The sequence below is a fragment of the Dichotomopilus funicola genome, assembly GCF_033296635.1.
Source record: "Dichotomopilus funicola strain CBS 141.50 unplaced genomic scaffold C8A04scaffold_46, whole genome shotgun sequence".
NCBI lineage: Eukaryota > Fungi > Ascomycota > Sordariomycetes > Sordariales > Chaetomiaceae > Dichotomopilus > Dichotomopilus funicola.
The window spans coordinates 45,430-60,170 of NW_026944067.1; the positions used below are offsets into that span (position 1 = coordinate 45,430).

The following is a 14,741-nucleotide window of genomic DNA, read 5'->3' on the forward strand; positions in this document are numbered from 1 at the left end:
CGAGACTAGAGTGAGATTCCCCTGCCGATCTGCCGAGCTCCCGTCGCCCTCATTGCGCAGGTGGTAACCATCACCGGCAAAAACCATGAAGGTCTCCACGGATCCATTTCATCATTCACCCTTGAAGAAGACCCGGCCAGGGCCTTTGCCATGGATTTCCGCAACGGTTGGACCCTTGTGGCTTGAACGCCCGGGAACTCTCAGCCAATCATATGCATAAATTACCAAATTCCAGCCGCTGATGCGCTTCTGATGCGCTTCAATTGGCTCCCACCCAATTCGGTCTTGGCGGATGAGATCCACCCGCAGCCTGGGAAAAGTGGAGTTGTGTTGTGCGGAAAAGGACCCTGAAAAAGAAGTGTGAGACATCCTTGTCGTTATGGATGGAGAATGGATGGACCCTGAGAGCGGAGGAGAAGCTCCTGAGCAAATCCCCCCTCCATTCTCTGTTGCAGCCGCCGGGTTTTTCGTTTCGTTCAGCCTTGGGTGCCTGGGTGTCCGGTGGAACGGTTCGGGGTGGCTTCGGGTGAGGTGGGCGTGGTGGGTTGCGAGTTGCAGTCATCTTTCGTGCTGCATGCTGGCTATGGGCCCATGGGTCATGATGTGGAAGAGGTTGAATGGCGCGTCTTGAAACGTAGAGGGTGAAGAAATGTGGTCTTTGATGCGGAAATCGAATACTGCGTAGTAGACCGGGCTTACAATTGGATTCGTCAGTAGACATGTACGTGTAAATGACAAAAGACACACTCGGCCCGCTCGGCTGTCCCCGTCCGTCCCTGACTCCCTGTCGCTCCATTTTCTGTTTCACAGCGAGCCGTCATCATTATTTTCCCGCCGTTTTCTTTTTTATTTAATTTTTGTTTACACTCCCTCGATTACTTGGTAGTTTCGTTCCCTTCCCCGTCGAATAGTCAATGCGCGCCCGTCCTCCCTTGGTTATATCGATAAGGTAGCTCGAACTTGACTTGCATCAACACCACGCTCGCGTCGCAACATCTCACGAGATTTTGAGAGTAATCTCATCCGCAATGGCCGAGCGAGTCACATCTCCGGTGGCCGACGAGGTTAAACCGTACAGGATACATGTAAGCCAACCCAATGCAGCCACTCTCTGAGAAGGGAAGACACCGCCGAGATACTGATGTTGAAATTGGCATAGATTCCGACCAAACACCTCGACTTGACGCGCCAGAAGCTCGAGTTGACCCGTCTCCCTCATGAACCATCACACTTGGGCTCGGGCGCGTGGGCTCCCAAGCCGATTATCGAGCCGCTTATTGATCATTGGTATACTTGTTCTCTCTCTCACACACACTCTTCCTCACATCCTCCTCCTTTGCCCGCCTGGAGGTAATATGCATTCCTGACCAAGGTACCCAGGCTCGAAAACTACTCCTGGCGCGCAACCGAAGCCCAACTCAACACCATCCCCCAGTTCCGCACCGCTCTCACCTTACCTAACCACCCAGCTCCCATCCGCATCCACTTCCTCCACGCCCGTGGCCGGCAACAACCGACCAACACCACTACACCCGCCCCTATCCCGCTATTAGTCATCCCTCCGTTTCCCTTACCCGCTATCTCCCTCGCCCCGCTGATTCCGCTTTTCACCAAGACTGCTGTGTCCGCGTCTGATTCTGCCTTGGAGGAGGAAGAAGAGGACGACGAGGACGAAGACGAAGCAGAGGAGACAGCGGAAGTTGATGAAGAAGCAGGGGAAGACACCCAAACCTTCCACGTCGTCATCCCCTCCTTCCCAGGAACCGCCTTCTCCGACTCCCTCCCAGCCAACCTCACCACCAGCACCTCCTCCAACAACCCAATCCCCACAACAGCCACCTTATTCAACTCCCTCATGCACCGCCTCGGATACACCCGCTACCTCGTCACCACCGTCGGCCCTTCCTCTCCTTCCTCTTCTTTTTCTTCTCCCGGTAGCGCGGCGATCGACGAACGTGTTGCCCGTCGTCTAGCCTCGGCACATGCTGACAGCTGTGTGGGTACACATCTGATTGCGCCGCGGTTGTGCGCGCCGAGGTGGAGGCTGGAGGGGATTGTGGTGTGGGTGAGGTGGAGGATTGCGAGGGTGACGAGGGGTGGGAAGGGTTCCGGCGGGTATGAAAGGGGGGATTTTGAGGCGTTGGAAAGGAGTAGGAAGCCAGACATCGGCAACGGGGACCGGGAGGGGGGATATGGTCGGATCCGTGAGGTTGTGGCTGATCCGAATACGTTGTCGTATGCCCTCTGTGACTCGCCGGTGGGGATGCTGGCTTTTGTGCTGAAGGGTTTGCGGGATGCGGCTGGGACGGGAGGGGGTGTTGGGTTTACGAAGGATGAGTTGGTTACCCTGGCAAGCGTGATGTGGTTATCTGGGCCGGAGGGTATGCTACGCTTCTGGGCTGCGGCCGCTGAGGCGGCGAATAGGGGGGATCTGGAGGGCGAGGAGGGCAGCGGGACGAAACGGATAGGGAAACCTAAGGTGGCGATCACCGTGTTCACAGGGGGGATATCGAAGGACAAACATGAACCTACCCAACCCACAGCACCAACGACGACGACAACAACACCCCTCTCCCTCTGGCCAACCCCCACAGACCTCACCCACCCTCCCACGCCCTACCACCCCCCAGCCTGGGCCACTCCGCACTACAACGTCGTACACACACAGCGCATCCCCGGACCCAGCAGCGGACTGCTGGCATTTGAACAGCCTGACGTGATTCTCGTGGGTCTGAAGGGTTTAGCGAAGGGGCTGAAATGGAACGAACAACAAACACAGCATTCAACAATAGTGGGAGCCGCCCCGTTGATGGGGGGTGGTGGTGTCGTACCTTCGGGGCCGGTTGTGGGGAAAAATGGGAGTGGTGGTGTTGTTACTGGTTCTCCCACGGTTGAACCTCCCACGGTTGAAGAAAGAGAAGGAAACACGGCTGGGGCTCTTCGACACAGGGCGAGCTAGAACCCGTGGACGATAAAGGCAAGGGGAAGGAGGACGAGCTGTTAGTACCCCCTCCGAAGGTGGGGAGTACGCATGATGAGAGTCCGGATACGTTGGTTGCTACGCCGCCTTGGGAGAAGACTTGAGGTTGAGGGAGATATCTTCTTAAAAGAGCTTTTGGGTAAATGGGTTAATGGGGTGATGCTGGTTCCGGCTTGGCTTGGATGGTCGGCTGTGGTGTCGATTTGGCTAATTCTAATTCTTCTCTTGTTGGAGGTAGTGGTTGAGGCTGTCACGAGATACCCAGAATACCCGGAAATAGAATGTACTACGATTTATTATGGACATGCTCAGCTAGACTTTCTCATGTAAGTGGTGATCCAGGCCATCAGTAAAGTCGGTCTTTGATAACAAACCACGCCGTAGCTTGGCCTTTATTACAGCTTCTGTCATCTAAGTCTACAAAACACACCCCCACAGAAACCCCCCCCACCAATCTCCCCCAACTCTACGTATGCAACCACCCATTCCCCGAACTCCGCCTCCCCTTCGCATACAACCACTTGCTATTCAATCCCACACTCGACCGCTTCCCCGCCGGTGTCGGCGTCGCGGGTCCCTCTCCAAACACACTCGATGACGTGCTCGCATTCAGCGGGCTCGTCGACCCAAACGAGGATCTCCTCCCCCCAGCCGCCGTGGCCTTTTGCAGCAGCGGGCTCACGTTCGACGGCGATGGCGAGTACGAGTAGGGCGACTGTCCTGGCGCGTACTTGGACGGAGAGATGTTGTTGTTGCCATTATTGCCAAACCGCGGGGAGGAGTATTGGCCCGAACTGGGGCTGGCAAGATTGGAGAGCGGCGAGCTGGTGTAGCTCTTGATGCTGGCGGCCGCGGGCGAGCCGGCGAGGGAGGGCGTGCGCGAGTATCGCGGCGGGGTGCTGTAGGCCGAGTTGGGAGTCGGCGGCTGGCCGCTGGGCGGGAGGCCGAGGAGCTTGCGTTGGGCGGGGGTCAGGGGGATGTCGGAGAGGTCGTCTTTGGGCCGCCAGAGGGGGAGGAGGGCGATGCCGATGTTGAAGAGGGGGATGACGAAGAGGGTGGCGGTGAGCCAGCTGCTGTTTTGTTTGAGAACGGTGCTTATCCTGTACGGGAGGTTAGTCGCTGCTGATGGATCTCAGGTGAAACGGGACAACTCACGCCCATGATGGCAAGTTGGGAAGCAGCAGCCGACGCGCCACGCCGACAATTACCAATGCTATCACATTGTAGACAATCTGCCGGATGTTCTTTTCGCCGAATACATTCTGGCTCTGGCGTCGCGTGATCTCGGCGAGGCGGGGGTGTTTCCAATTGCCCGGGCTCTCGGTGACAGGAGCAGCCGCAGTCTGTTTAGCGGGTGTGGATTTCACCTGGGTGAGGGCTGATCTAGTAGACATGGCGTTGGTTTGTTGAGGGCGGTGTTCGGTAATAAATGGGTTCGTTGCACGGCGATGCGATGCGATGCGCCTAAGAAAGCGACCGAGAACGGATCAACCTGAATCTCGACCGAGGCTTTGTCGAGGCCCTCAAGAGCGAAAAAGGAGATCTGTACGGCTGGTCCTGCTGTATGGTTGGTTAGTAAAATCGGGTGGCTAAAAGCCGCGGGCGGGCGACGCTCCGCTGGGCTGGTGTCGTCCTTGTCGATGTCGATTGCTGGTTGTTGTTTCTCAGTGCGAGAGCTGCCCGCGGTGTGGCGCGAAGTCAACAACTGCAATTCTCACTAGGCGACGGGCTGAGCAGGGGTGTTGACATACTGTCAGCTGGCTGCCACCTGCCTGAACAGCCCATCTGGGGTCCCCCACATCGAAAGCTGTCCCGTCTCGGCCAACAAGGGTTGTGCTGGCACAAGCTGAAGCGGGAAGCTCCCCACTGCCTGATGCTAACAATCTCCACTATCCGTACCAACAACTCAACATAGGAGTAAGCACCCGACACTCCGGACACTCCATTCCATGCTGGAACCTCGGTTCGTTTGTTTTGTACAACCACCACAAACCACGGGATTGAACACCGCGGCTTCCGCCAGCCCGGAACCCGGCCCTCGTTAATCATCCGAAACCGAACCAGCGATACGCAACGAACACAACAGCCCGCAACAGCCAAAACAAACAAAACAACGCCGTCGCCATGTTCGACAAGCTGCTGCTCCAGCTCGACGAGAGCGTGACCGGACTCTTCGGGCAGTGGAACATTTGGACGAGCGCCCTATTCACAGTCTTTGCCGGCTTCCTGACCTACCAATTCGTCACACGCCAGGACCCCGATACCCATCCTTTCCTGCTCGCCCGCCAGGCCCAGGGCTCCCCTGTGCGCCAACCCGGCGAGTCCCCCGTCTACCGTCCCCAGGGTGCCCCTCATGGCATGCCCCTCAACGCCGGCCTAAACGTCAAGGAGCCCGGGGCTTCCAAGTGGTCGAGAGGCCGGGACGGCGATCTTAGGGACGTCTGGCGTCAGGCGATCGCGGGCGTGCAGGACGATGGCCCGAACAAGGGTAAGACCGGCCGTATCTTGACTGTTCTAGGCACCGACAAGGCCATCGAGCACAGCTTGGAGGACGTTACGCGTCAAATCAACCTAATCGGCCAGCACATCGCCGACCAGGGCGGCAACCGTGTGGCCATCTACCTGCCCAACTCGGTCGAGCTGATCGCGACGCTCTTCGCCTGCGCTTTCCACAACCTGACCGCTGTGATCCTGCCCTTCGACGAGCCCACCGACGCCGTCATCTCCATGCTGCGCCGCTCCGCCGCCGACACCGTTGTGACCGCCCCTGGATCATTCCCCTTCGACGTCGTCGTCAAGAACTACCCGTCACTGCGCCAGCTGGTCTGGGTCGTTGACGAGGGCAGCAAGCACCTCGACTGGAACGAGGTCCCCGAAGGCACCGGCGGCGCCGTCAACGTATCTACCTGGCAGGACATCATCAACGACAGCCCCGTCGACGCCGGAAAGGAACTACCCTCCCTCGAAGGCCAGCGTGAGCCCCGCGACATCACCGTATTCTGGCAGTCCAAGCCCGGCCAGCAAGAGGAAATGGTCCGTTTCACCTCCGCCAACCTCGTCTCCGGCATCGCTGCCCAGCTCTTCGCCCTCCCAACCGCTCAGCGCCTCAGCCCGGCCGACGTCTTCCTGCCCGCCGACTCGCTCGCCAACACCCACACCCTCGTCCTCACCCTAACCGCCCTCTTCTCCAACGCATCCGTAGCCTTCAACTCCGTAGCCGCCCAGGCCGACGACCTCGCCATCGCAACCCGCGGCAGCCCGTCCCCCACCGTTCTCGTCGCCACCCCAGCAGCCCTGCTCAAAACCCACAAGGAATCCCTCGCCCGGATCAACGCCTCCTTCCTCTCCCGCACCCTGCACCGCCTGCAGGTCCGCCGGATCGCCCAGTCCGGCGTCTTCCCCAACCCAGCCGAAAACAACAAGAAACTCCGCCTCATCCTCACCGCCGAACGCGCCGGCGCCGACACACCGTTGCTGACTACTTCTGTCCTGGGCGACTTGCGTGTGCTGACGGGCGCGCGCATCATGTATGCCCTGACAGCCGCCAAGGTTGCGGGCGCTGTGGCACAGACGGCGTTTTATGACTATCGCGTTTATGAGAGTGCGAATGGTGGTGCGGCTGGTGGTGAAAGTGAGGCGCATTTTGGCCCGCCGGTGACGAGCACGGAGATTTTGTTTCGTGATTCCGGGGTGCATAAGACTGGGGATGAGGGGAGTCGGGGAGAGGTAAGTTGTTTTGTGGTTTCAAGGTACCGAGTGGACTTTTGGGTTGCTAACAGCTAACTTTGTAACAGATTATCGTCCGTGGCCCATCTGTTGCTGGGAACGAGGCTGCGCTGGGTGTGGTCGGGAGGACGAGGGCGGATAACACGATTGCGTATGTTTAGGACTAGAGTGAGAAGTAGAGAAGACAAGGAAAGGAGACGAGAGCGGGCGGAAGAGCGAGCCAGCAAGCAAGCAAGCAAGCAAGCAAGCAAGCAAGCAAGCAAGCGGGTGCTTGTACTTGTGGTGGTGGTGTTGATGACAACTGGATATTTTATTGGTATGATCTGGTAAGGAGCGGTTATTACGTTACGGTGAGTTATATTAGACTTGAGGTGGGAAACACGGAATACACCCCTGAAAGGTGCGTGTAATGAGCAATGGACAGAGGTTACAATGTAGCAGAAGCCACCCCTATCCTGTACCTTCATCGGCTGGTAAACAGACGTAGTACAATGCGTTCAAATCGTTGGATTTATTTCCCAGTCGTTTTACATATCCCACCTCCCGGAGAGGTATACACTCAGGACTCGGGTATGTAGCCTCTGAACCAACAACCCCTGAGCCAACCAACCCTACGCCCGCGCCCGCGCCCCTTTCCATGCAAATTATAAACAAACAAATCCGGCCGCTCTCTCTCCCCCAACAATCACCTCACCACCTCCACTACGCCCCATTCCGATACACCTGCGCCCCCTGGTTCCTAAACATGATGGTATCCCTCCTCTGCAAAACCATCAACGCCCGATTCAGCGCCGTCTCACTAAACCCCTTCCCCTCCACCATCTCCCTCCTCAACGTCGCCAGACTGGTACTCCACCCAATCGGCAACCGACGCCTCAACTCCGACTCAACACGGTTCACCTCCTCGTTCAGCTCGCGACTGCCCTGGTTGCTGCCCTGATTGATGGCATCCATGGTCGAGCAGAGGAACAGGCGGATGGCCTCGTCGACGTGCTCTTCGGTGGCGATGGGGGAGAGGGTCAGTTTGGCGAGGGATTCGGTGATGCGCACGATGGCTTCGAGTTGACGGACGGTGATGGGGATCGAGGAGCGTGTGTTCGCTTCGAGTTCGGCGGCGTGGACTTGTTTGCGGATGGCGACGAAGTGGGAGGAGAGTTTCTCGGCTGCTGCGTCGGAGAGGCGGGGGGCGCAGCGTCTGAGGGACAAGGTTAGCGGTCGGTGTAGAGAGAGAGTGTGTGTGTGTGATGAAGGGAGTAGAACTTACGACCGACAGTAGCTGATGTAGCGGCGCATCTTGTCGATAGGGATCTCGGATTCAATGCGCTCTTCCACGCCGCGGCCGCCCATATGGATTCCCATGACGTACTTCGCGATACGCTCGTCCTTGCCGCGCTCATGCTCGTCTTTGACGATGAAGATCATGTCGAAACGGGAGAGAATGGTGGTTTGGAAGTCAATGTTCTCGCCCGGCGTCTTCATGTCGTCGTACCGCCCAAAAATGGGGTTAGCCGCTGCGAGAACCGACGTTCGGGCGTTCAAGATGGTGGTGATGCCGGCTTTCGCGATGGAGATTGTCTGCTGTTCCATGGCTTCGTGGATGGCCACTCGGTCCTCGTCACGCATCTTGTCGAACTCGTCGATGCACACGACACCGCCGTCGGCAAGCACCATGGCACCGCCTTCGAGATAGAACTCGCGCGTTGACTGGTCACGCTGCACCGAGGCCGTCAGACCGGCCGCGGATGAACCTTTGCCGGATGTGTAGATGGCGATGGGTGCTACCTTCTCGACGAATTTGAGCAGCTGTGACTTGGCGGTACCGGGATCACCCAGCATGAGAACGTTGATGTCACCACGAAGCTTCATCCCGTCTGGGAGAATCTTTTTGGAACCGCCCATTAACAGACACAAAATCGCCTTCTTGATATCCCGGTTTCCGTAGATGGAGGGCGCGATGCAGTCCGTCATGAGGTTGTAAAGGTCGGGCCGTCGGCTGAGCTCGAGGAACTCTTGTTCCTCTTCTTCGGAGAAGACGGCCTGCCCCTTGGCGGTCTGATCGAGGTCGGTCTGGATGCCCGTGGCACGAAGGTAGGGCGTCCGAATAGCCACCGCCCCGCTTGAGTTCTTGGACCCCTTGCTCTGGTAGATCGAGAAGATGCCCATGACCACACACCTTGACCCGGGCACCACACGGTTCGTGAGATAGCGGTCTGCTGATATCAATACGTGGCGGGGCAGCTCTCCTACGGGCACCTGGTCGGGAGCCTCTTGGAGTTTGATGATCTGTTGGTCGACGAATATCGACTTTTCATGTACCACAAAGTAGGGATCCAGGGGGCATTTCTCCGTTGGGTCGCCCGGCGCCCTGTTTCTCCCGCACTGCCTCGGTAGTGACACGCCACTAAACCCTCCCAGAACAGGGATATCTTGTACGTGGTCACACGTACGGCATTGGATGTGGATTGCGGTCGCCTTGGAGGACATGACTGAGGCACCGATCACGATACCGGGCACGCGGACTAGCCTCGAGATGGTGAGAGAATCTAGGTTGCGAATCGAGACATCTTCGGCGTTCGAGTGCAGGAGCAGTTGGTGTTCGGGCAGTTTGACGTTGGGCTCGTGGGGATGGACGATCCTATGTGTACACCGCTTCAAAGCGGCTTCGAACTAGATGATGTCAGGGCGAGTGTATTAACGAGGCGTAACCCGGGGTACCGTACCAGGGGAATAATTTCTGCAGGTTCTGTCACCAGTCTGTGGGCAATTTCCTCGTTGAACTTGATCAGGTCCCCAATGTTGACATCGCAGTAGTATTTTTTAAGGAGCGCATTTTCCCGCAGTTGGTCTCTGTAGTGTGTATGTCAGCTTCTAACAGCCCTTACGATAACCAAAACATCCGAAAAAATGTCCAACCTGTAAATGAATATGTTGTCAAGCCGAAAATCGAGAATGAAGGACTCGAGCAGGGCGCGGACGTGTGTGTTGGAGTCTTCGCTTTCAGACGGTGTGCCGTAAAGGCGGCTAGAATAGACCGACTGGCGATCCATAACGAAAAACGGCGACAAAAATCAGAATAGTCCGGCGTTGGGTTAAGAAGGAATGGTGGGTTGTAATCGCAGCGGGCTGCCAGTGACGATGGAGGGGCTCAAAATGTTGCAGAAGGGGGGAAGTGTACGACGCGTGAAAGCGCCAGGGCAACGCGACCTCGACGCGTTTCTATTGCAGGGATCTAAATTGGGCCCACAGTTGGGTTCCAAGTTGAAGTTGGCCCGTGCTCATTACTGTCCGCTGTGGACTCGATAGAACGATTTGTTGTTCGAAGTGGGGCTAAAATCCAGAAAGTCGAGAATATGTATTTACGGAAAATGAATGGGAGCTTCGAGCCGCACAGTGGTTCTCCAACAAGTCTTGGGCTTGGCATGGGCTAGTTCCGGGCCACATTCACCAAACGACGACACGCGGCTGGAGCTTAGCATCTTCAAACTCCAAACCAAATCAGCCAGCCCACCCTCCGGTTCGGACGACAGCGCCCGGCAGCGAACTCCCAGTCAACAATCGCTCCCAACGAGCTACAGCTAGTCATACGACGACGAAATACCTGTCCAGAATTCCCGGCGCATGCGATTCGAGAGCTCCCCGGACCAGCTTCCGAAACCCCAGTGACTGCAGCCTCCTAAGCCGACTCCACCACCACATTCTTGGGCACAGCATAGAATAGCACGACGGCGCCTCGGATCCCTTGGCTTTTGAAGCAACAGAATCTGTAGAACAAGAGACACGCCCGGTCGACGCCCGAGTCACTTGCATTCCGGCCTGGATGGTCGCAACCGGCCCAACCACTTTGCCTCGTGGCTGGGGAGACCGGGCGCGGCATCATGTACTCGAACCAGGGATCGCGCAAGTCGGTCGATAGCCTGTCACCAACGCTGCCTTCCGGGCATCGGGGTGACTTTCCCTTCCACGGGTACGCTCGCCTAGGCGTTACGCGGCCGTGCTGTGCCGTCCGTCTCAGTATGAATCCTTGGCTAACACCTTGAGAAGCACAGGGCCCCATGGCCCCCAGCGGCCCCAACAACGAAGAGGGTCGACCGCCAGCTCTATCCATTCCGTCGGGGGCTCGCTAGATACCTGGGGCAACGCCTCCAACGCCGTTTTCGAGTCCGGACAAAATGCGATATCCACGCTGCTCCAGCCGCCAATAGTCCGGACCGGCCTTCTCCCACACACTGCCCCGCCCGCTTCGAGCGCACACAAGCCCCCGACGGCGCGAGACATTCCGCCCGTGGCCCTCACCAATATCCCCCATGTCGAATCCTCCGAGTTTACCGGATACCTGTCCGAGGTTGGGACGTTGTACGAGCAGCTTCGGCGGATACAGGCAGAGGATGATCAGGGGGGCCGCGTGACTCGTCGGGGGGGGAAGCCCGAGGAGCCCCCAGAGACGTCGGACGAGGGACACTTGCGCCCGGGCCGGCGCCCAGGAGCGTCATCACGCAGGACCTCGACTGCCTCCATCAGCTCTCTACCGTCAATCGACATCCCCCAGGCCCAGCGGCGTTCGACCTCACGTTCGAGCTCACGTCCAAGGAGGACACAAGCACACGGCCCACCACCTCTTTCCACCATCCCAACCGTGTACTTTGACCAGGACTTTCACCTCGAGAATCCGCGCATATTCGACGTGGTTAGCGAGCGTTCCGAGGTCGTGCGGCCCGCACCGGGCAGCGAGGAAAAGAGCGCATCCAATGGTCAAGCCCCAGCGCCACGCAAAGCCTTGGCCACCAATGCTATTCTGCAGGAGAAGTTGTCGTGGTACATGGACACCGTCGAAATGCATTTGATCCAGTCTATCTCCACGGCATCGACCACCTTTTTTACGGCCCTTGGCTCTCTCCGGGAACTGCACTCCGAAGCTGCGGACTCGGTAGACAGGATTAAGGCCCTTCGGAAAGAGCTGGGGACGCTTGACGAAGAGGTCGCGACGGGTGGTCTAAACCTCGTCCAGCAACGGAGGAAGCGCGAGAATGTCAAGCAGCTCCACGACGCCGTCATGCAACTGCGGGAGATTGTTAGCGGCGTTGCTGTCTGCGAATCCCTTGTTGAAGCCGGCGAAGTTGACGAAGCCCTCGATAAAATTGATGCCGTCGACGCACTCGCAGCGGGCGAGGCCTCAAGCGCTCACCCTCCCGGCATACAACTTCGCGACCTCAGGGATGCTACCGCCCTTCAAGGTGTAGGCGGCGACTTGGATACGCTCCGACACCGGATAGGAAAATCCTACGAGACCAAGTTCCTTGCCACGCTCTTGACGGATCTCAAGAACCATGTCGCAACCGTTTCGTCCCAGGAGGTCCTGATGCGCTGGAGTAGCGCTTCGGCCCGGACCCGCGGGACACACAGCCGCGAGTCGTCTGCTTTCCCTGCATACATGGCTGGGACCAATGCGATACGTACAGAGCTCCTCTCTACTCTGACGGGCTTGCACCGTGCAAAGTACCTTACCGCCGCGGCCACGGCCTACCGGGAATCTGCACTGCGAGAAATCAGGACCATTATCCGTCGGCAGATGCCCAGCTCAAATGAAGATGACAACGAGTCGCTCATGTCTACCTCCACCAGGACTGGTGGTAGGCAGCGCTCGCAACAAGACAGGTCCATCATTCTGGCCCGCAACCTCCGCGCGATGGATCCTGCAGACGCCGAGACCCTTTTGACTACCATGTACATTGGCGTAGCTGAGGCGCTGAGGAGACTGAGTACGCAAGCTAAGGTCCTGCTGGATGTGACGAGCTCCATTGGCGAGCCGGCGCCTATACCTTCGGGCGCCCGATCACCGCTTCAATCTCCCCCATTCAGTCCGACGGCAAGGCAGGCATTCGGTGCTGCACAAGAAGCCCAGGAAGAGATCCACATGGCCGTAGATATTGCCAATCTGCTCGGCCAGGCTGTCGACGTGGCCCAAGAGAAGATCGTGAAAGTCCTGCGAGTACGATCAGAGCAGAGCAAGCGGCTCGACCTCTCGTGGTTCTTGCGGTACTTTACACTCAACCTCCATTTTGCCAACGAATGCGAGGCTATTTCTGGACGCAGCGGGACGACACTTAAAACTGTCGTCAACAGCCACATCAAAGACTTTATCCAATATCACGGGGACGGCGAGAACCAGAAACTCGCCCAGGGGATGGAATCGGACCAGTGGAATGCCGCCGATTTTGGCGACAAGGATACCGAAGTTCTCAACCAAATTCTGGAGAGCAGCACTCGGGACGCCGCTGCCTGGGTTGAAGCCGCACATGTTTGGATCCCGCACCCCGAAACATTAAAGGCGGGTGAAGACGCGGACGTGTTATCGGCGCAGGCCAATGGCGCCAATGGCACCAGCAAGGCAAAGACAAGAAGCGCCGTGATCGAAGCAGAAAGCTACCTGCTTCCCAATTCTGCCATCTCATGCATGCACGGCATGGTCCGCTTCTTGCATCTGATAGCAGCTATCCCGTCCATGACGGGCGAGATATCCTCCTCTCTCGTTGCCTACCTCCAGCTCTTCAACTCGCGCTGCACCCAACTGATCCTCGGTGCCGGGGCCCTGAAAACAGCGGGGCTCCGGAACATCACCACGAAACATCTTGCCCTAGCATCCCAGGCTGTTGCCTTCATGGCCGCCCTCATCCCACACACCCGTGAGTTTGTCCGACGGCACTGTGGCTCGGGCACGACCGCATCCCCGATCATGGGCGAATTCGACAAGGTCAGGCGCGCGTTCCAAGAGCACCAGAACAGCATCTATGACAAGCTCGTCGAAATCATGAGTGGACGCGCGTCGCTCGGCACCAAGAAATTGAGAGCTATCCATTGGGACCGCGACTCTCGGAGCCCTGCGAACGAGTACATGGAGACGGTGGTCAAGGAAACCACCACGCTCAACCGCAACTTGACCAAGCATCTCCCCGAAGGAACCGTGCGGATGATCATGATGCCTGTCTTCAAGAATCACCGCGAGGCCTTTGGCGCGGCGTACCAGGCGGCTGAGCTTGAGACCGAGGAGGGCCGGAAAAGGTATGTTCTACCACGCCGAACCAGCCGTACAATACGCTTGTGACAAAAAGGAAATATGCTAACACTTCGCTTTAGAATGCTCCGAGATGTCGAGTACTTCCAATCCCGCCTAAGCAAAATCGACGGGTTCGAGGACACCGGCGATCACCTCGTCAGCATCATCATGAGTAAACAAGTCACCGCGCCAGCTCCACCTCCAACCCCCCCAGCTGCAACACCAGCACCAGCCGCAGCCGCAGCCGCAGCTCCATCACCATCAACATCCCCCACACCAACATCGCCAGCGCCGGCCGAATCAGCCCCAGCCTCGAACTCTGCCCCGGTACCTGCGGCCCAGTCGTCTCCTGAGCCGGAAACAAAAGAACCGGAGACAAAAGAAACCGCGGAAGGGGAAGGAGAGAAATCAGAAAAAGAAGCGCCTAAGGCAGGGGAATCGGGACCTTAGATCGAAAGAGGTAACACGAGTAGGCGGATTGATGATCAAAAGGGTAGGTGGGTCTATACTAAGGCGTAATGGGGAAGGAAGTGCGGGAATATAGAGGTTGTTAGCCGGTGGATTTGTGCAATGTATCTTCTTTCTTTCGCTCCTTTTTCTCTCGGTGTGTGTGTAATTACGTCACGTTAGCGGTGGTGTGCAAGGTTGACTTTGTTTTTCTGCTGCCTTATTTTTTGATTTATATTATATCGTATGACCGTCAGGCTTGGACGTGATGCGGAATGGGATGTAGGGTGTATTGATAGATTAGGATTTTCGAGTATGAAGGTAACATGTTGGGGGTTGGTTGTCTGCATGTCTTGCGATGGTTCAATAATTGGCGTGTTATCAACCGTTTACCATTGGTGTTGAATAACTGACTGAATGTACTGTGAAACTCTCCGATCATACTTGTTGAGTTAAATTACGCCTTCTGTTTTGTTGTGAGTCGTTGCAATGCGGTTTAAACCATAAACGGGGATGGTAAGGGCTGCGCTTCATGAA

The 14,741-nt window shown here is 57.3% G+C and overlaps 4 protein-coding genes across 4 annotated transcripts; 3 read left to right on the top strand and 1 right to left on the bottom strand.

Annotated features, from left to right (window-relative positions):
• Positions 1-1,028: 1,028 nt before the first annotated feature.
• C8A04DRAFT_38375 (uncharacterized protein) lies at positions 1,029-3,084 on the top strand (the record flags this gene model as incomplete). The annotated part of the gene is made up of 4 exons (XM_062784215.1): positions 1,029-1,085; positions 1,160-1,350; positions 1,381-2,890; positions 2,950-3,084. 4 exons carry the CDS (start codon positions 1,029-1,031, stop codon positions 3,082-3,084), a joined length of 1,893 nt encoding a protein of 630 aa, XP_062635641.1.
• A 1,288-nt stretch (positions 3,085-4,372) lies between these two features.
• C8A04DRAFT_38377 (uncharacterized protein) lies at positions 4,373-6,867 on the top strand (the record flags this gene model as incomplete). Its single annotated transcript, XM_062784216.1, has 3 exons — positions 4,373-4,381; positions 5,117-6,706; positions 6,775-6,867. 3 exons carry the CDS (start codon positions 4,373-4,375, stop codon positions 6,865-6,867), a joined length of 1,692 nt encoding a protein of 563 aa, XP_062635642.1.
• Positions 6,868-7,408: 541 nt separating this feature from the next.
• C8A04DRAFT_13363 (MCM2/3/5 family-domain-containing protein) lies at positions 7,409-9,753 on the bottom strand (the record flags this gene model as incomplete). The annotated part of the gene is made up of 4 exons (XM_062777678.1): positions 7,409-7,901; positions 7,971-9,373; positions 9,427-9,553; positions 9,620-9,753. 4 exons carry the CDS (start codon positions 9,751-9,753, stop codon positions 7,409-7,411), a joined length of 2,157 nt encoding a protein of 718 aa, XP_062635643.1.
• An 828-nt stretch (positions 9,754-10,581) lies between these two features.
• Positions 10,582-14,207, top strand: C8A04DRAFT_13338 (vacuolar protein sorting-associated protein 54; the record flags this gene model as incomplete). The annotated part of the gene is made up of 3 exons (XM_062777670.1): positions 10,582-10,670; positions 10,748-13,762; positions 13,838-14,207. 3 exons carry the CDS (start codon positions 10,582-10,584, stop codon positions 14,205-14,207), a joined length of 3,474 nt encoding a protein of 1,157 aa, XP_062635644.1.
• Between the last annotated feature and the right edge of the window lie 534 nt (positions 14,208-14,741).